The 21110-nt window shown below is 41.0% G+C and overlaps 1 protein-coding gene across 2 annotated transcripts; it reads right to left on the bottom strand.

Moving 5' to 3' along the window:
• Positions 1 to 380: 380 nt before the first annotated feature.
• Positions 381 to 4578, bottom strand: osr2 (odd-skipped related transciption factor 2). Of its 2 annotated transcripts, none has more exons than XM_058646727.1 (4): positions 4303 to 4578; positions 1740 to 2429; positions 1252 to 1351; positions 381 to 942 (listed from the first exon to the last, which is right to left on the bottom strand). In XM_058646727.1, the coding sequence occupies exons 2-4, from the start codon at positions 2390 to 2392 to the stop codon at positions 760 to 762; spliced, it is 936 nt and encodes a 311-aa protein (XP_058502710.1). In that variant the 5' UTR covers positions 2393 to 2429; positions 4303 to 4578; the 3' UTR covers positions 381 to 759. The 2 variants fall into 2 exon arrangements, with proteins under 2 accessions (XP_058502710.1, XP_058502711.1); XM_058646728.1 differs by having other exon boundaries at positions 381 to 860.
• Between the last annotated feature and the right edge of the window lie 16532 nt (positions 4579 to 21110).

The following is a 21110-nucleotide window of genomic DNA, read 5'->3' as shown; positions in this document are numbered from 1 at the left end:
TAAGATCATAATTCTCATTTTTCTTTGTCTATCACTGGTTAACATTCAGACTGACACATCTTTCTGCCCACATTCTCCTTCATGCTCCTGCCAACTGATAAATCGTGCTCGTCTATAAAAAGCCTAACATTTCAGCCACATTAAGCCCTCACTGTCCGCCGGCTATAAACATATAGACTATTAATTCGACGGTCATGGTAAATGGTTTCATCTCAAAATTGAATTGCATGTGCCTTTACACACACACACACATATATATATATATATATGTATATATATATATATATATATATATATATATATATATATATATATATATATATGAAATGGTGCCTCGTGTTTGAACTTGTGGAATTAAAAAAATAGAACAAACGCAAATGTATCATGGAAATATTTATTTTTTTCTAAAATACACTTTAACATACTTTAAACTTATGACAGTTTTGACAACTTTTATAATTTCAGGATCAGAAAAGAAAAAAAAGAAAAACAAAAAAACAAGGACATTATGTACATGGTATTTACAGGTGGTTTTGGAAGCTGGACGTGGTCTCGGCTCCGCTGTTGTCCCACTTCAGGTGCAAGCAAACTCCAAACGCGCGTCAGTAAACGTGTCCATGATTTGGAGACTGTCTTTGAACAACAAGGGTAAAACGTGGAGGTGGAGGTGGAGGTTGGGGGGATAGGAATAGGAAGAACGGTGGCGTGACTTGTCTTCCTGCGTTTTGTCCTTTGTTATTTTTTTTTAGTCTGTCCAGCCTAGTAGTCCTGATGTGGGCTGTGCGTCAAACTGTGCCGTCGCAAGTCACAGTTGCGCCGAAACACCTTTCCGCAGCGGCCACAGCTGTAGGGCTTGATGTCTGTATGGGTGAGAAGGTGAGTTTTCAGGTTACTTCTTTGATTAAAGGTTCTTCCGCATGTGGGGCATTTGTGGGGAGACTCCTGTTTAGATTTAAAGCAAAGAATTATTCCTTTTAATTATGTGGCACTAAGAGAAATAAATTAACTATATCTCACACTGATTTACATGTTAATTTGTATAAAGCTTGTATTGTTTTGCTTTAATGAGGTAACTGGCCAAGAGAGTTTTTTATTATTAATAATAATAATAATAATAATAATAATAATAATAATAATAATAATAATAATAATAATGTCCCCATGCATGCAGTGAAGCAGACCGTGCATTAAAGGTGAATTATGATCATCACATACAGATCCGTGAGGATAATGTCATGGTTTCCAGCTTACCTGCATATGTAAGGTTTTATGGACGGCTAGAGTTCGAGACTGACAGAATCCTTTCCCACACTCTTGACATTTGAAAGGTTTTTCCTTGGAGTGGATGTATCTGTGGAGCAGAAATAACACTTTGTCAGATGTTGCATGTATTTTGGCTGTAACTTTTTTCTTCTTCTTTTTTTTTTTTTTTTTACAAAAACCTCAGAGTTACAGGGCGAGAAATTCTCCTCTGAGCAAGTTGTGACTGTCCTACTTTACGCGTGAAAGTGCTTTGGCGCCCTCGTGGAGAAAACTCTGGGAACAGGCCTGACATGTTCCTGTGCTCAGAGTGAATAATGTGTTTTTGATGGCCAGTTGTGACGAGGGAATTTGGAGAAATAAATACAGGCAATTTGCACTTAAATCACTCGCACAGTCAGGAATGTTGCTGGGAATTTCAGAGCCCTTTTCTCCTAAACCATGCGCATGATTCATCCATCATCTGACACGCGTCTTACCTGTGGTCTCTGAGATGGTCTTGTCTTCTGAAAGCCTTGTGGCAAATGTCACAGGTGTACGGCCGCTCGTCTGTGTGGGTCCTCTCGTGGATGAGGAGGTTGTAGGACTTGGTGAAATGCCTGCCGCAGAACTTGCAAATAAATTCCTTTTTAGTTTTGGACGGCAGTCTGCCCCGCGTGGGTTTTCTTTCCGGGGACAGCTTGCTCAGCTCGGAGATGGTCCCCCCTAGTCCTGACGCCAACTTGGCCAGATCCGCAGCTTTCGGCGGGTCCTCCTGTGTGGCAGCGAGGGCCAGGTTGGCGAAGTCAAACCGCGGCCTGTCCTTGTGCAGCGAGGGGATGCCGTGCCCAGCGGCCGCTTGCTTTGGATGGAAGAGCTGCGCCGCGGCTGAGAAGGGAATCGCTGGGAAGGGGATCCTGGGGTCGACCAGACCCTGCGCGGCTGCCATCTCCGTGATCGTCGACCTCAGTCCTTGAATGTGTGGGTAACCAAGAGTCCAGTGGTTCATGTGCATGGTTTGCACCGCGCTGAGGCCGTACAGCCCCTGCAGCTGGTCAGCGGGGAAAGTGTTGAAGGCCTGCAGGAAGGAGTAGTTAGTGAGCTGGAGCGCCGGGTGCAGGGGGATCGGAGCGTGCAGGGCTTTGCTCCCCATCTCGACTCAAACCTCGACGAAGGACACACGGAAAACCCTGCGGGGAGGAAGGAAAGGAAAAAGAAAAAGATGATAAGTGTTGTGTGTAAATGCCACATTAGAGTCGGTAATTATGTGGTTACAAAGGCAGGCAACGTGTGACCCTCAGTTAGTGAACATGATACAGTTAAACCACCTGTTTCTACCACGATTTTACACCAGACAGAGACATGTTTGTATCTTTAACTTCACACACAAGAGCAATCACACATTCACATTATTTACATATGCAGTTATTTAGTGCCAGAATGGATGACACGTTATAATATTGTGATGGAATTTTTTTTGAAGTTAATTAAAAGTGTTCACCCTGTTTAGGTGCAATGGACACTGGGATCATATTAACGCGTATTTTACGCACTACCTTTAAAGCAGTTAGTCTCGCCACAACACGAGAAACTCGCCACAAAGTAGATCGAAACAGTAACCTAATAAAGTGGGTGTACAGTGACTCATATATGGATTAAATTTACATTGTAAACACACACACACAGTTCACTCTGAATCAAACACTACATCTCTGTAATAATGCAATTATAGAGGACACTGTTGTTGCTGATGTTTCTCAGTGTGAAACAAGTGTTCAGTATAAATTATGTGAGGATTTACACAACTTTGAGAGTGTGCCAGCAGGAGTAAAAATTATGGTAATTTAACCCAAGAAAGGTAATCTAATATTTGCTTTAAACCAGTTTAATGGTTATAGCCAGAAAAACACAAACATATAAACGTTTTATTTTATGCTGCATGTTTATTGGACGCGTGTCCCTCGTCCTAAACAAACTCCACAAACCTATAAGGTCACTTTAATCTGTTGTACTCTATAATGTTTGCAGTAAATAGAACAGGAAACTGTCCATCTCCACAATTTAAGGCAAATAATTTGAGCTGACAGTGCGAAAAATTACAGCCACAGGTTCCATGTTTGTGTGGATGACATGTTATGTTTTCCCACACAGGAAAAAAAAAATCCACCGTGTAAGTTCAAGACTCCGGATGGTGAAAGCGGGACTGGGAGTGAGCCAGTGGAGCAACAGCGAGCTGACCTTTACTTTTAGTTTGAGTCAAGGCTGAAAAATAAAGAGGGTTGTTTTTTTTGTTTTGAACAAATAAACAATACGTTTTATGTGTCCTTTTTTAAAGCAGATTTGAAAAAAATAATCATATTTTAACACAATGTTCCACAAGGCAGAAACCTTGTGTTGTGTATATTTTGTTGCATTATTCACAGTTATGTGAATGAAAGTGCAGCTCACATGGCTGGAGGACACTTTTCAGTCTGCAGGTCCTTGTGTTTGTTACAGCTCTATCTCCCTCACACACACACACACAGTAGCGAACATGTCAGAAGTATCACTTTTTTAACACCATGCAGGCACTTGTTGCTCTTTTACGCGCCTGTACAACTCAGCGTGTTCTTCTCTCAGTAACCTTTGGACTTGCACTCACTCACTCTCTCTCTCTCTCTGACAGCAGCCTTTCACCGTCGTTCTCCTTAAACCCGCTTTCTTTAGCACAAGGTCTTACATTTCCATAAGTCGTGACAAGTCTGCAAAAGCAAAGGCCACCGCGCGTCTCGCGTCTGCTGTGGTGGAGTGGATGTCAGAACGTGCGTGAACTGTGACCTCAAAGCTGGTGATCATCACGCAGCAATAATCACCCGCAGAGGCCACAGAGGTTCGATTTGAGTTTTTTTTTTGTCCTTGAAGATTTGACTTTATGTTAAGTGACAGCTTGATTTCACTGCTCTGTGGCTCACACTGAATGAAGCATGAGTGTTTCCCCCTCAGACAGAAAGTTACAACAAGTGAGTGGATTGCGCGTTCCTGCAAAAAAGTCTAACATTTACACTCTGCCAAACACAATCTTACCCCAATAAATAGCTGCCAAAGGTCCTGCGGTATGTCAGTAATCCACAGTAACTACAGAGGCGACGAGCTCCAATAAAGCCCCGCTGAAAGTTTTCCAAGTTTTCCAAGTCCATGAAACTTTCATATAGCCATGCAGCCAAACGTTGGTGTGTCGAGCCTTTGCAAGAGATGTGACAAGTTGTGGAAAAGAGACGAGGGGAAAAGTTTGGAGGAGAGACAGCGGCAGCGGCGGCGTGGGAGTCTCCTCCGGAGCGAGGGCTTCAAGTGTGCGTAATGCGCTCCGCTCCTGCACTTTTCAGGGCTCCGGGGCTCCGCACTGCTCAGCCCGCCCTCCGACACGCCTCCACCCCCCGTCCTCTATCATTAACTCCAATGTTCCTCCTCTGTTTATTTGTGTTTGGATAGCAACTAGGGTAGTAGAGAAGCGTGTGCAGTTAAAAACCTGCCTCCACTGACACCTTCCATACGCACCATATGGCCAACTTTGATACCTTCTTTTGGGGACATGATTGGAAGCGCAGGAGGAAAAGCCTGACCATTCTTTCCCTCCACATCCACGTTCGGATGAACTTGAGGTGCTTACAAGATTTTTTTTTTTTTTAAAACACATTTTTAACCTCATTTGCTGAAATTGAAGGTAAAAAAACAAACAAACAAGAGTTAACACGTTTAATCGCAGCAGTTCATGGTGGACAAAATATGAGATTTAAAACAGAAAAATCACCCTGAACACACATTAATGTTGGAAAAAAAGGGAGACGGCTCAGTTTTTTGATATGTATTAATATTTAAACTGTTTTAAAACACGTAAAATAATGTGTGAAAACGTCACACATTTTTCACCTTTGCTGTTTTACAACAAAATAAAAAATATAAGCAAAACAAATCCTTGCTCCAAAAACACGCTGCCATTTTATTACACTTTGATAAACTTGTGTGCAGTAAAATTGTCTGTAACATGAGGACATATATATATATATAAACTGTATATATATATGCATGTATGTGAGACTGAACTGAAGCAGATCTAAACAATTATTTCTCATCTCTGCAGCAGTCATTTCATTTAATACACAGTGACAGACTGCATGAAAGTAATTGACCCGCTCGTTTTAACGACACTGTGGTTATAATAGTGTCTGCTGGTCACAGATTTACGTGTAAAGTAATTAAGACTTTCAGCAGCGCAACGAAAATGGAAAGTGCGTCTCTTTGTGTAAACACTGCGCATCCACATGTTCCCAACATGTTTGCAAACCACAAAAAGCCTAATTTAATTTGCATTTAAATAAAAGTGTTACATATTATTTTAAATCAGTGCTGTGCATTCGTGTATCTCTTTTGATATATATATGTATGTATATACATAAACGCATTTATTTATTTTAATTATGGTTCTAACATCCTCGTAATTTATATGAATGACGACGTGACTCTGGGTTTTTTTACATGAATGTGTAATTGATAAATGTGGAGAGCAGCAGGGCTGACAGGTCTCTCTCTGCTCTCTGTGGCTGCGGCTCACCGAGTCGCTGCTGCGCAGAAAGCAAGTCTGCAGCGCCGCCTATTGGAGCTTCAGGACATAACTGTAGCAGTTGTCCTCAAGGCGGGCGCTTGCGTCCCTGACAGAACATGAAGATTACAGCAAGTTCTCTGCAGAGCTTTGGGGATTTAATGCTTTACAATAAATGTTTTTTTTTCTTTCCATAACAGCAGTTACTTAGAGTCATGCTAATAAAATGGAACAGTTTAAATGTAATGTATTGAATATTACAATAGTCCAGATCTATTAATGTATGTGTTTTTATATATCTCAGCTCATGATGTGAGAGATTATACCCAAAGCTGCTTGTCACTGAAGTTTATTCTCACTGAGAGCCCGTGGAGCCTAATTTTCAATTTTCTCGCTGCTGCAGTCTCTTTTTTCTCTCTTCTCTTTTCTCGCTGCACACAACATGCTTGTGGTTTTCGTTGGGTTTCATATCACCCAGTCCTCCGTTTTCACTGTCAAAACACTCAACAATTGCAGGCAGATTAGAAGACATATAAAAAACAAAAAAAAAATGATGGGCCTTTCTCAGCATAATATCCCCTTCACTCTGAATATTTGTAACAATGTAAACGGTGTTTATTTTTGGTCCCATGCAGTAAAAGCAACCGGCAATTATTATTTTTTTGAATGTTCTCTCGGCCTCGTCTATAATCCAATCATCAATGTTTCAATTTAGACTGAAATGTCATTGCTAAATTTAGTCATACTGTCCAAATCCATTATAATCTGAAAACAGATGCAGAATCATTTCTGCTTTTCAGTGGGACCTGAGCTATTATATATATATATACGTATTAGTCATTTTGTATGGCTCTGGTTTTTACTTCATTTTGCGCTCTAGCATAACAGAATTCTTTATAGTCAGAGTGACGTCAGAGCCGTGCAGTTATAGTGCCTTGCCCTTTGGCCCCGCTGTGAGTCCCCCCTGAAGCCGCCATCATTCTCTATGATAATCTAACTCCCACGGAGTATCAGTGTTGCAGCTCAGTGCAGCTGCCAAGCCTGTAATGGCCGACACTCCTCTTCCAATAACACGAGAGTGACACAGAAGACGACTCTTACATTATTAATAAAGAACTCAACAGCTCTGATGGGTTTGTGCTAAAGACTCTGACGCCCACATGTATTACATTTAATCATTATGATTTTACATTTAAAAGAAGAAGAAGAAGAAGGGTGTAATTGGTCATTTATGTCTTGGTCTGATATCATCAACCCTTTGTTTATTCAGGGGAATCTAAAGCCCTAAATTGGAATTCAAATCTACAATGATTCACCAAAGTCAAATACAACAATTGCAGACACAGAGCAGACAAGTGCGGTTATAATAAGTAAAAAAAATAAAAAGAATATTTGTGACACATTCACAACATTTTAAAGGAGCATTTTTTCAATGATATGCTGAAAGGTCACAAAAGTCCGGTTATGAAAACTAAAAACTAAAAAATATATATATGCGACACATTCATGACCTCTGAAAGGATCATTTTAAGTAGATAAACCTACAGGTTAAGTTGTAACACGTACACTGACAGCAGCAGTGTCAAACAGGTCCTTTGTAATTGTAAATAAATAAACCAGATTATAATCACTGGCTAATTTACATCTACAGTCCCAGGGCAAGTTGATGGAATATGAGAAAATACTCAAGTACAAACACACTGAAAAGTAACAAAAAAAGGATAAAAACAAGAAACAATACTGATGATATAGCAACAAGAAGATCAATAAATGATGAGCAGCACAAAAGGCTATTAAGAACATAAAATATATGATGTAACAAGGCAAACCAGATAATAGGAAACATAAGTATCAAGGATTTTAAGGGTCAAAATGAAAAGTGACTGGTGCTAATGTGCTTATTGCATTGCACATACAATATATAGTGTTCTGGCAGCTTATGAGCTGATCTTGCCACTCTGGTATTATAATACAATAATATTGATTTCAAAAGAAATATATAAATGTTACTCGTTACACCTGCTGTACTCACATGAAGGGTCCTTGTGTGGAGCAGTCAGTTCACCTTGTTCTGTTGGCTGTTGGGTTTTGTGCTGTGTCTCTGTGCATGTTGTCAGACAGGATGTCAGGTCCATACTGTAAGAGCAGAGAAGGGGGGATGTTTGAATAAACCTGTGTGACATGTGTGTACCTATACCTGCTGTGGTTTCAAAGCCCCCACATACCCACCCACAATCTCTCTCATCCTGTCCCGGCAGCATGCAGCAGCTCTCAGGATGGGTTTTCTTTATTCAGAGACCCTCTCTAGTCATATTTTCCTCAACATCACACTCCTTTTACCCGAAACAGTGCACTTTCAGAAAACGTAGGGTGTGTGTGTGTGTGTGTGTGTGTGTGTGTGGGGACCTCACTCACTTCAGAGGCTGTTTGTGCAAGTGCCTCTTTTTTTAACCTACAGTTATATTATGCCAAACACAACAGTGACTGATAATAATTTAACATTAGAGAGGGAAAAGAAATACAAATATAGATGATTAAATACTTATCTTGGGCCTGTTCTATAACAACAGCAATATTTCTGTTTGACAATTTTTCTGTGTTAATGGATTTATGTAGGGGGGGCTTAAATATCTACATTTTAAAACAGTTATAAAATTGTTTCATATAGGAAAATATTAGTTTTGAAATTAAAGCACTGTTACTGAGAGATACTGGTGGAGACATGAGGCTCATTGTTTGTCTGAATCCGATTAAAGAAGATAACGTATGAGAGTTTTAAAAAAACAACAACAAAGCAAGGAAGTAATAAAATAAGTGACCCATGAAATTAAAATCTGTCTCATTGTCTTTGTCTGCAGTGATGAACTAGATGTCGTTTTTGCAGAACCTTCCTCTCCAGGACAGTCAGTGCAGCACACGCTGCTGTAACTCAGCAGCTGCTTCACTGTACAACACTGCCCCCTGTTGTTCTAAAATCAAACTGATTTGCTGCAACGTGCTGTGTGACGCATGATCACAAGCTGTTTTTATGAAGTGATGAATGTATTATTGATGAGTTCAAACACAAAATGAGAGGTCAGAAAGGGGAGGAATTAACGGTTATTGATGAAAACATCAGTTTCCATGAACACTGTGCACATATATAGCCATTTATGGCTATTTGGCTATATTATGGCTATTTATGAGATCTATATGAAATAAAATGTAATTCAGTTCTCATTTACTCATTAATGAGAGGGCACAGTTTTATGTATATGCATAAATCTCACTCCTTACACTGAACTGTATCTAGTGTGAGCGTGTGATGATCAAGGATGTGATGTGATATACAGTGTACTGTATATAGAGTATCCACTGCATCCCTCTGCTCTCCTGCATGATTTCTTCTCCATCTGCTGCCACTTTCTTCACTGGTCTCCTGCCATGTGTTTAACAGTGCTCAGCACCTTTGCGTGACCACATGCCTCCACTCCCTGCGACGTCATCCACGTTGCCAGAGAGACACAAACGAGAAGCAAAACCCTCCACGATCATCTCGTGCTCCTTCAACCAATAAAACCCACCAGTTAATGCTGCTCAAGCCCGGCACCAAATCCCATTTGTCAGCAAATAGCTTCCTCTCAGTTGTCTGTGCTGGCCAGGCACTTCTCTAGAGCTCCCTGCCATTAGCATGACATCTTCAGTTATTTGTTGTCTGGCGTGATGGCGAGCAGGGGAGAAGAGACGGAGCGAAAACAGGGATCTGTGTATGATCATAAGTGTGGCTCAAAAAATGCCTGATCAGACATCTGATGCTCATTAAATCAGCAGCTTGTTTAACTGACAGTTGGCCTCAAGATCAACACCACGTCAGTGTTTATCTACATATGCACATCTGTCTAGTTAATATAGCTTTTAATTAACCTGCTTCACGTGAGGTTTATTCTGTTAAATGCAGGGGGAATCTGTAGGTAGAAGAAAGAAGCCAAATAGTTTTCTATGCCTGTGAGGTACATGAAATTAAATGGAGATGAGCAGAGTGAAACAATGGAAGCAAAAGAAAGAGGGGTGCAGTTGAATCAGTGTTTCTGAAATCCCTAATCCCGCGTTTACAGGCCTGTAAAAAACACCCCCCAATCATATTGAACGGCCCGAATAAATTAATTGGAAGATGATGCATCAATCAAACTGCCATCTGCCCCCAGAGCCTATATGCTCTAACTGTAACGAGACAGTTGCAGCAACATTATGGCAGAAAAGTTGCCAACAACAGGTGTTGGTCACAAACGAAAGACGTTTGTTTTGGAAAACTACCTCCAAGAAAAAGGCTGATGCAGAGCGATCCAAGACCAGAGTGAACATCAGTGCTGCATTTGAACGGTGGCGACAACTGAAAGCCCAGGAAGTGCTGCAAAGTGATGACATGGTGGCTCTGTTTCTACTGGACTGGTAGGTTTAACTTTATGTCTTTGTGAACATTTTAGGAGAACTTGTTGTTTTTCATCATCACATTGTCAATTGAATAAGTATCCAAGTTTAGACTTGGATTTTCATTACTTAGCATGTATATATATATATATGTATATATAAACTTACATATGTATAATCTGTACATACTAGAGTATTCAATATAGTTTCTTAATATATAGTCCCCTTTTTCCGGTTTATATTCTTGTATATAGTCTTAGAGTGACTAACCCTAACTCTAACCCTGAATCTTGAATCTTGACAAGAACATATTGTGCAAGGTTTCTGACTATTTCCACTGGCATTTCTGTAATTCCCTAATATGATTTTAAATTGATAATCCAAGCTATTTCTAAGACATCTGTGTGTGATAAAAATGAGTCACAACATTCATTTTTGCATGTACGAGAAAAAAAAAAAATTATTTAAAAAAAAAAAGAAGAATCCAGGGGCCTGATATCTCTGTGTCCTCCTGACCCAGTCTGCGGTAAAAGATAGATTGCAATATTTTAGAAGAAACATGGAGACAAATGGAGATAAGGACGGTGAGAAACATACAGCACAAAGACACAGACGAGAGCATTTGTGCTAAATGTAACATTTTCCGATAATGTCCACTAACAGCTGTGTCTGTCTCAGTCTGAATCATTACATTCCCAGATTCTCCTTTTTTTTATACGTTGTCTCAGTGCATTGGAGCTCACTTTGTTGGAGCTAAAGGTACGACTGAGCTGCTCACTTCCTGTGGCAGATCGGGCTCCCGCCGGTGAGTTGACGGACAGCACAACTCTCCAACACCTGTTTCCTGGCCACGCTTGAGTGTTGTTAATAGGCTGATGAGAGACATTAAAAAAGTTACTACAGCACACTGGAAGGATAAAGCAACGGAGCATAGAGCGTCTCATCCCGTTTGTCAGAAGTGATGTTTTTAAAAGGTCCTAGCGACTGCTGCATCTGCCCTGTAGCTGGGGGTGAGAATGGAAGGATGGAAAGAAAGAGTGGAGAGATTGAACAGTGCTTGGACGGATGGATTGAAAGATAAATAAAAGGACAACTTTCAAATCGGAGGCTATCAAGAGGGTGGGGAGTTAAAAAAAAAAACCCATTAAAATGTCATCGTTATTGCATCATATCACATGGCAACATGTGTCAAACATGAAGGTCGTCATTAGGGCAAAATGACCGTTCTTGTACCACTTATACCTAGTGGTCATGTGATCAGAATGGCAGTCACATGGTCACTGCAGACAGTCCAGTTCACATGACAGATCATGTCCAACAGCTGGAAAAAAAATCACAAATATCCAAATACAAAGTAAATATGTATAGACGTCAGAGCATCTATATATATATATATATGATGTTTTTTAACCCTTGTGCCCTCCTCAAATTTACTACCCTCAAGGCACCTTCATGGCAAAAATGTACACGCACAAAAAAACTGCTATTAAATCATCATACATCAATGTTTGTTTTGGCTTTTCTTTCCATAAATCACGTCATCAACTTCAGCCCTGATCAAAATGATCAAATATTTGATCATTTTCAGAATTTTAACCCTTTGAATGCCAGTTTAATTATTTGAAATATTAATCGTTTATTACAAAAAAATTGATTTTTAATTAGTGATTCAAGTTTGGGATATTTACATTAAAAATTTGTAATAAGTGATTCATAATTCAAATAATTAAACTGAAATTTGAAGCATTAAAATCCTGAACATTTTTCAATGTTTGGTAGTTTTGAAGTTATTTAAGTGATTTAAAAAGCCAAATAGAATATTGTTGTATGATGATTTTAATAGCAGTTCTTTTTGTATGTGTACATTTTTTCCAGAGGGGGATAAATGCATCACTAGAGTATTAACGATATGTAAGAGTAAAGGAAGCCAAAACGACCAACAAATCCAAAATAATGGAGAAAAATGCCAAGGGAGGACATAAGGGTTGAAAAAAAAACCTTCAGATTCTTACAGAAAAGGAGAGAAATCAATTCCCCAAGACCGTTCTCCACCAATAAAAGGAAAAGTGGCACACTGCGAGGAGTGGCAAACAACAAATGTAGAAGCGGTGGAAAAACAGAGCGAGATAGGTGGTAGAAAAGGTTGAACTGTGAGATGGAGAGATGTTCAAACTGCTATAGAAAGTTGTTGATTCAGACAGCGAGTCATGATCTAGTGCAGCCCAGGCCTTCTTGAAAACATTTCTGTCAAATGAGGAATGAATAATGCAGTCGACCCAGTCATTTTCCCACATCAACAGCAACAACAATAATGTTCATCCTGTGTGATTTCATATAATTTCTTTATTCCCCTGCCTTTCTCTCCCTTTGTGATGTGCCAGACATATGCACATTACAAAGAGTCAGGAAATGGCTTTCTACTTAGAAAAAAAAAAAAACAGAGCAGATCTTGATGCTATTACAAGAAGGACCTTTGGCTGTGAAGGGCCTTTGGGACAGCTACTCTGTAGACAGGCACTTGTCTTGGATTCTCATAAGAGCATTTATAGGACGCTGTAATTAAATGTGCCCACAAAGAGAAATATTTCTTCAGTGTGTTATCATTATTCTGCCAATGAGATATTACAAGCATAAGGGGCTGAGAAGGCAATTGTTTTTCACAGTGCTAAAAATATTGCTGCTGGCCAGAGTCCAGCCTTGTTGCTCCTCTCGCTCTCATTTTACTCCCACTCTTTGAACCAAAATAACATCTTTTTTTAATGGACTCTTGTGTCATTGATGGATTTGTCCTCAAATGTGGTCTGAATTAATGCTCCGGTTGCCTGCGTGGTTGCATTTAATGTGTCGACCTATGCATGCATACACAAAAACACGCAAAGAAAAAGAAAAAATAAAGGGGGGGGGGGGGGGCTTCAGACATTATTACATGGAGCACAGACGCGCTCACGCACAGTAAGTCAGCGTTAATGTGCACAGGTGCAGTCTTTAGGGGGTTCGCGTTTACTCTCTCATCAGTCACTTGTAATCACTTTGCCTCCAGCCCAGTAAATCACAGTCTTTTACTAATGCCTTTAAAGGATGCATGTTCACAGCTTGTAGCCTGGGAAAGGTTTGACCACCACTAGGAACACATTAGAGCTTCTGCTTCCATACAGACAGGAAATATAGTTTTATAAACATCTACTTAGTCTCTGAAATTATTTGCGCTTTCAATTGGGTTTAAGCTGTTTACGACGTATGAGTGAGAGTGGACTTATTGGTCGGGGGGGGGGCTCTCGGGGCTGCTGTTGATGTTGGCAGGTTGCATACCACCACCACCAAACTGGTCCTATAGGGAGGTCCCAGTGACCTGTTTTACACCAACACTGGTGCTTTGTCATAAAACCAAAGGGAAGTCGAGTCACAACTGCACTATTCTTTTGAAGTGAATTGGGGGAAAAAAAATCGTCTCGAATAAGACCATGTGAGTTTTTGTGCGCTGCTGTGTCGGTTCAGAGTGGAAATGCAAAAGGAAAACAGGCTCTCTGTCTGTATGTAGAGTTTAAATTGGTGCCCAGGTTCTGGTAAAATACTCTTAATGCCACTGAGGAGAGAAAACCACATTCCCCTTCTTACTCTTTTGGATGGAAACACTCCTGTCACTGGAGTTTGAACGCTGTAATTGGACGTTAAGGGGCTCGCAGAGAGAGGTGTAATGTAGTGTTGAAACTACTCACAAATCACATTTTTCTCACCTCTGCCGAGGTTCAAACACTGGCTCTGGCATTCCCCGCTCCGTACCAGTCCAACGGCTGGTGCAGTGAAAACATTCACAGCGCTGTCCTGAACGACGCAGGTGAAGAAAACCGTCTGTGTGGAATGTAGTTTCGGCAGATTTAATATTTACTAAAGACCTTGAATTTTACATGTCACTGTAATGAAAAACGTGCCTCCGCATGTGCAGTGTGCGTCACAGTGATGTATGGTGGAAGTGTGTTCCAGGATTATGTTTTATGAAAGTTAAAGGGCCCTGGGGTCGGTCTGTGAAGCACATAATCTCAGTCAAAGTGCTGGGAGTGAATAGACCAAGACTTTATTATTAAACACCTAAGAGAGGGTCTAGAGCTGGTGGATGACCTTGCACATCCACATTAACACTCGCTGGTGGCTCTCATCACACAGCTTTGCTATTTGGGCATGAAATGAAATGCTTCTATTTATTTCTAATCATGCAGAAGTGACTGCAGGATTATTCATTGACACTATTTAAAAAGAGGAATCAATGTCTTCATTTAAATGAGCTATTATATTGTCCACTTGTTGTCCACTTTCTAAATTCCCCCCCATTCATTTCTTGCAGTAAGTTTTATTTTAGGTTGTTTGATGCATCATGATCCAATTAATTAACTATGATTGGATGGTGTTCTTACAGACCTGACCGCTCCACAGTTGACTGAATTAAGCAATACAGTAAAAAATGCTCCAGAAAATAATCTCCCACCCTACTTTTAAAGAAGACTGTTAATAATTGTTGGCAAAATGTTCCAGATTTTGATGGTACGAGTGAGAATTGGCAACAAAGATGTGGTATTGATTTCACACGTGCAGTAGAACAACAAGGGCTCATGCAGGAGAGGAGGAAGGGGAATGTAGTTCTTAGGATGTTCATGGAGAGCTTGCTGGAGGCTCGAAGGGTCCGGGAGCTGGTCGCAAAGCTCTGGGAGCTGTTAAAAATGCTATAAAAAGTTCCTTAGCCACAATTATTCAGACTTTTTCGATTTGTAAATCTCTGCTAATGCTCACAGTGGATATATTAGCGGTTTAAACATAGAAATTCATTGCCGCTCACTTGGTAACAGTGCACTTGGTAATTATAAATAAGCCCATAAAGGCAACATATTTTTTATTAGATCCTGGCACACTGGATTGGGTAGAACACAGTGACATGTAAAGGTCAGTTTGTAAAAGATTGCGAGATGGCTGGTGCTCGGTTTTATTGAACCGTAATACTCGTGCAGTGGAGATATTAAAATCATTCTAAAGGCTTTTAAGTTCATGTCTGATGTCCGTGCCATTTCTTGTTCACTAGTTTACTACCGAGTGGTGACTTTAAAGCTGGGGTCTGTAAAACACTTTTTTAAAAATAGCTTTTTTGTTAAACACGCCTGGTTTTCCTTCAGTAAATAAAGTTATCTGGTGGGAAAAAAGCCTGAGTATGTACCCCTCACAATACTGTAATAATCTTGAGCAATCATTTAATACGACCACATGAATGATTAGCGAACATACCTGTTTGTCCCAAACTGATGTGCCTACCTGTGTGCACCCTGGAGTCTTCACAACAAGCCAAAGAGACACACTACTGAAGCAGAGATGATAGAAATGAACAAGTGAGTCATTGAAAAATGAAAGTGCAGCCAAAATTCTCAGTTCAACACCCAGACAATGACTTCCAGTGTTTTGGGGCAGAGCTTTGACAAGAAGGCTGATGGAATTTGTTGCTGCTATTGCTCGTCTTCCAGACTTACAGGCCCTTGCTTGTAAGAGGCTGCAGTCAATGTGAAAGTTGTAGCTCACAGTGACAAATCCATAAATACTATAACCAGTCCTCTGACGTTTCGTCTCAACTCTGAGGGGGCATTTTCGCGTCTCTCTGTTGTTTTTTCTTCATTCTTTTCTTTCTACATGATCTCATTTCTCTAGTTTTCAGCTGCAGCAGACAGGTTCACCAGAAATCACCAGAAATGTGAGTCCAATGAAATGTTTATGCGCAACCTGTTTCTGCTGCCCTCGGGTTGCAAAAACCCCCCAAAACAAACACAACAAAAACATGAATCATCCAGCGCAGGTTTGAAAAACCACACAGAGAACTTGTACGAATGGAAATAACTTGGAAAGAAACCATCTTTGTGTTGCTCATCCATGATAGACTATATGCTATAATTCCCCTTTCAGACGAACACAGCTCGTAAAATGGGCTTTTGCTGTGGAGTCAGAGTACAGCACATGTAACTTTAGCTAGCTGCAGCTGGTTTGGAACGAGGAGCTGGAAATGTTTACCGTGGTCCACATGGCTAATTTGTGTGTTTTTATTTAGCTGTTGTGTATCTGGGTCTTTTGGTTGATGGGGGTCGAAGTGGTATGGACTGAGGGGATGCAGCAACAGTCAACAGATGCTGTAAAAGTGACCGCAGGGAGGAAGCAGAGACAAATGCTCTTCATTATAGTGCTGACTGCAACTCAGTGGCCCAGTAACCAGCAGAAACCAGCTCCATGTCTATGACTCAACAGCTGGGGATCAGCTGATATTCACTGGCTTGACTTACAGTCAAGTCCTATTCACTTTGTCTTCGCTCCAGACGAAAATGAACACACCGTGGCAGCCATGTCGCACCAGCACAAGAAAGAGTCGAATTAAATTCAACCTATCTGTGGACTTATACTTTCTTCCTCCTCTGAACGCTTTGAAACATTCTGTTACTGTCCAGTCATGCCAGAGTCTTCTGACTGACAGTCCTGGGCTCTTTTAATTTAGCAGTGAACGCACCAACAGTGAAAAAAACAACAACACCACATCTGAAGCGGTCAAATTTCATTGTCAGTCGAATCCCACATTGCCTGGACACAGTCCAGTAACACTGTTCATCTGAAAAACATAAAGAGATGGAGGAAAATGAAGAAAATGAACTAAATACAACCACATGAGGTGCATAACAGACAAGTTCAGGCCAAGTGTGGGTAACCAGAAATCCCCTCAACAGATCTTTATGATCAGATATCAAAAAATCCCATTTAAATGACATAGTAGTGGTTCTGTAACTGCAAGTTCAGACTCAACTGGCCTAGACAGTCTATATGTCAAAGAAATGACTTGTCTTTGAATCATAGCGATATGATCAGTGTATACCTTGGAGCCTTATACATCTAAACGCATTATACACTAACACAAATAACACGTTTATAAACATATCCAGTTCATTAAAGGAGAAAAACAGTTTGTTTTCCCTTACTTCAGGTTTCCAGCTGCATCCTGTTTTCATTATGTTAAATTGGCTGATTATATTATTCATTTGTTCAATTATAGTTTCACTCACCCTGTATACTAAAAAAACACCTCCTTACTGACTGCATAATAGTCCAGTGCAAGTGTGTCCACTGAGGTGATTTAATTCGGCCGTGAAAGCAATGTGAGCAGTGTTGCTGACCCAAGTCAGGAGTCAGACAGCAGCGTGGGGGTCACAGGGGGCCACACTGGGCCCCATTGGATGGACAGGCAGGGAACTGTAAAGCTGAAACACTGGGAGTCTGAGCTTCATGTGTTTACCTCGCTGCTTTTACAAGTGATGTCACCACGTTGTAAAAAAGACGGCCCCGTCCTTTTGTTACTATTTCAGAGGATAAACATGGACTAAGTGCATGCAGAGAGATGCAAGTGGAGGACTCCTCTGTGGCTGGAGTGTGTGTGGGAGAAACAGGCTCCAGTGGTGCATGGTAAGTCCAAGCATTTGAAGAGGACTGTTGGGATGTTGGCCAAGGCCTTCTCACTGCTATAAATACTCAGTGGTGGTGCCTTTTTTTGTACGGGGTTTTCAAGGTTTTTAACCTGAGATCACACCTTCATCATTGATCCTCTCTTCAAAAGCACTTTTAAAGCCACTAGAATTGCTATCTGGCCAGTGCTATGTTGGGATTTTGCAACTGGCAGTTGTCAGACGTGCAACCAGGCACCTATTGGACTGTATTGTCTATGTGTGTCTACAGTAAATGGGATTATAATTGACATAATTGGCATCATGTTTTACTGAGGATGACCTACCCATTGAAACAAAGTTATTTTTGCAACCATGGTACTAACTCAGTATATTTTTATATTTCTGCATTGGTGTCCTAGGGAGAACAAGTCGACTACTGTATGTCCACTTATCATACACAGTCTATGGCTGCAAAAAGAACTTTGTTTGGAAGTCTATGAGAAAATTACACCTACTTCTGACTTGATTTATTATAACCTCAGTAAACATTTCCTTGAGGAGTTAATGGTGTCAGTTTCAGTTCTTCTTCAATATCTTGAGCCTTCACAACAATAGTTCATTTTACAGCCAGAGGACGATGTCCATTCTTATGGCTTCTTCTTATTGTTTCTTCCGCTTGTTGACATTTGTCTGTATCTTAAGGTTTTTGTGATACTGCAACAGAAATTCTCTTAAATAAATGTTTGATAAGTTCTCTCAAAGCAGCTCTGGGTGGTGTAAGTGTAGCTCTCTGTGTAAAGGCAATGAAACAGCTTGTGTTTTATGTGAGCTCTCCTGGCTCAGACAGCTGGGTGGTTGCTGGAGCTGTGTTAACCTGCAGTACCGGGGGTCCAGCTGTAAAGTGGTGTAAGGCGAGCTCAGAAATTTTAGTCCAGTTCAAGAAAACAATGAACAAAATCTGGACTTTCAGATAATGTAGACTCTCAGGACCCCTTTCGTCAGAACTTTCCTTATTCTGCTGAGAATCACAACTTTAAAACTGCTTGTATGTTACATTTTCCCATTGCCCTCAAACCCCGACTTTCTGTTAAATCCAACAACTGATGTCACGTACACGGACAAAACAGACCACTGGAATATTAAGGCAAGCATTTATGCCTCTCTGGTCATTTTTCTGATGAGACCTCTGCTGTCCTGCTGCACTACTCCGTCTCCTGGTTCAAGTTGTATGGTTCCTTGGCTTGGACTTTTATTAGCCTTTCCCGTGCCTCAAAGAACTTGGCCCAGGCTGGTTCTCCCCGGCACTTTCCCACTAATGAAGTGCACATTCTGCTGGAGCGCTTGGCTGAGTTCAGCTCCTTGGCCACCCCTTAATGGGAATTTCCCCTTCTTCCATGCATCTCTACTTGCCTTGCTCTCTGCCATTGCCACTCTGGTGTGAGTGACTCATGTCCTGAACACCGAACCATCAGCCAGGGGACGTTTGATTCATAAATGTCCTTGCACTTGTTTGCCACTGTTGAACTGGTTGGCTGACAGTCTGGGCAACTGGCTGCCTGACATATTGTAGGAGTAGGTGGCTTAAAATTGGTTAAAGGCTCGGAGGCTGAGACGTTGACTGACACTGAGCAGTGAACTATGAGGGGAAAAAAGGACCAAATCTGTGTATATGTGGTCAACATACAACAAGTCGGATTAAGTTAAGAAAATAGCCATCATTTGCACTGACACGTTCAAGAAGGGACTTTCAGGTACTGACACTGGGGCTGCAGACAGTCTGCCATTTCATTTTCCAAACTCAATCTCTGAATTCTGAAAATAAAACAGGCTGTGATGGATGAAATGATTTTTAAACATGACTGCTTGCTTCCACATGTTTTACAACTTCTCAAATTAAGACAGATCACCAGTGACAGCACCTGCTGCTCTATAACTGCAAACCAAATTGCACTGAACCAATTGCTTTTTTATTCCATGAGGAGCCTCTCAGCATCTGATATTTTGGAGTATCTTATTCACTGAAAAAATAAACCTTGTATGTTTTCATTACACAGCGCCATGAGGATGAGATAGTCTACATCCTCAAATCAACCTTGAAGATTCTGTGCTATCTGAATTTTATGAGGAAAATCCACCGGGAGATGAAAGCTGGGAATGTAGTCTGTGATTAGGGAGGTCATGCGAAACTGGCTGATTCTGGCCTGACTGGACATTCGACGGTGAGTTTTGATTCCACTGGGTCTTCCACTCTCTAAAAGTCAGCATCATAAAAACAGGTCTCACATGGCGAATATGGCATATGATCATTATATCTGTGTGATGTGGTTTCACTGCTATTAAATGAATCTTTGTGATGCTCAAAGAGGTAGAATTAGGACAATTGCTTACATCTAAAACACTGTTAGAGCCCCTCATGAGATTTTATCTCAACAGAATATCTTCAAAGATGGTTACCGGCACATCTGACATCGACAAGGTATTTTCAGAGAACTGCTGCTCCGTGGATATTTGTTTTTCTTCAGACCATTCACTGTAAATCCTGGAGATGTTTGCTAATCCATGCTACATTAAAAATCACTTCTATCATCTTTCTTCCACGTTCTGATGCTAGGTCTGAAGTTCAGCAGGTCATGCGCTGAGTTGATGCCATGCCATTGGCCAAAAGATGAACAAGTGTATCTAATAAAGTGGCCAGTGAGTGCATTCCAGGGAAATATGACAAGAAGCTAGTCTTTGGGCAGTGCAATTAATTCCCATCATGGTTTAAATGTTTCCAACACCAATTTGTGGTTTGGATACTCGGTGCTTCCTGAGCACATTTCACATGAACTAGACTGCCATATCTCCACTGCATTTCTCGTGTTCTTCTTATACCTCCACAGCGATTGGCCAGGGTTCTTCTGAGGAGGGTCAAAGAGCAACTCTCAACTCCCTCAGTGGAGAACTCTTTGTAGGTGATGCACTGTGCTGTACTCAAGGGCAGGAGATATGCAGACTGATGCCGATGCAGACACACGTATGCACACAAAGCAACATGTAGCAGCTCTAAATGTGTCCACTGAGTGGCCAAGATATTAGCGATCCTTCCAGCCCCGCACTGGCTGCCCTCCAGCCTGCTGCAGTGTCCTTGAGCAAGAAATTCAAACACTATCATTCCCTGGGGTGCTGCTCTGGGGCTGATGTTGACCTGTTGGCCTCCCTGTGGAGAAGGCCGCAGGTGACAAGGGACTTTTCCCCTGAAGGACTCATAAAAATGGCAAATTATTATTTTTAGAGGCAAAATAATGAGGAAGCACAAACAACTGATCTTCATCTGCTCTCATTTCATTTAAAGGGCACTGTATTCTCTGAAGACCTTCCAAGTGGAGCTGAAGATCAGAACTTGGAGGTCCGTCCCCTTGTTTGGAATTGAACAGCTGCAAATGAGATGGGTCTCC

This window comes from Solea solea, chromosome 13 (assembly GCF_958295425.1).
Source record: "Solea solea chromosome 13, fSolSol10.1, whole genome shotgun sequence".
NCBI lineage: Eukaryota > Metazoa > Chordata > Actinopteri > Pleuronectiformes > Soleidae > Solea > Solea solea.
This window is presented reverse-complemented; position numbering and strand designations above follow the sequence as displayed.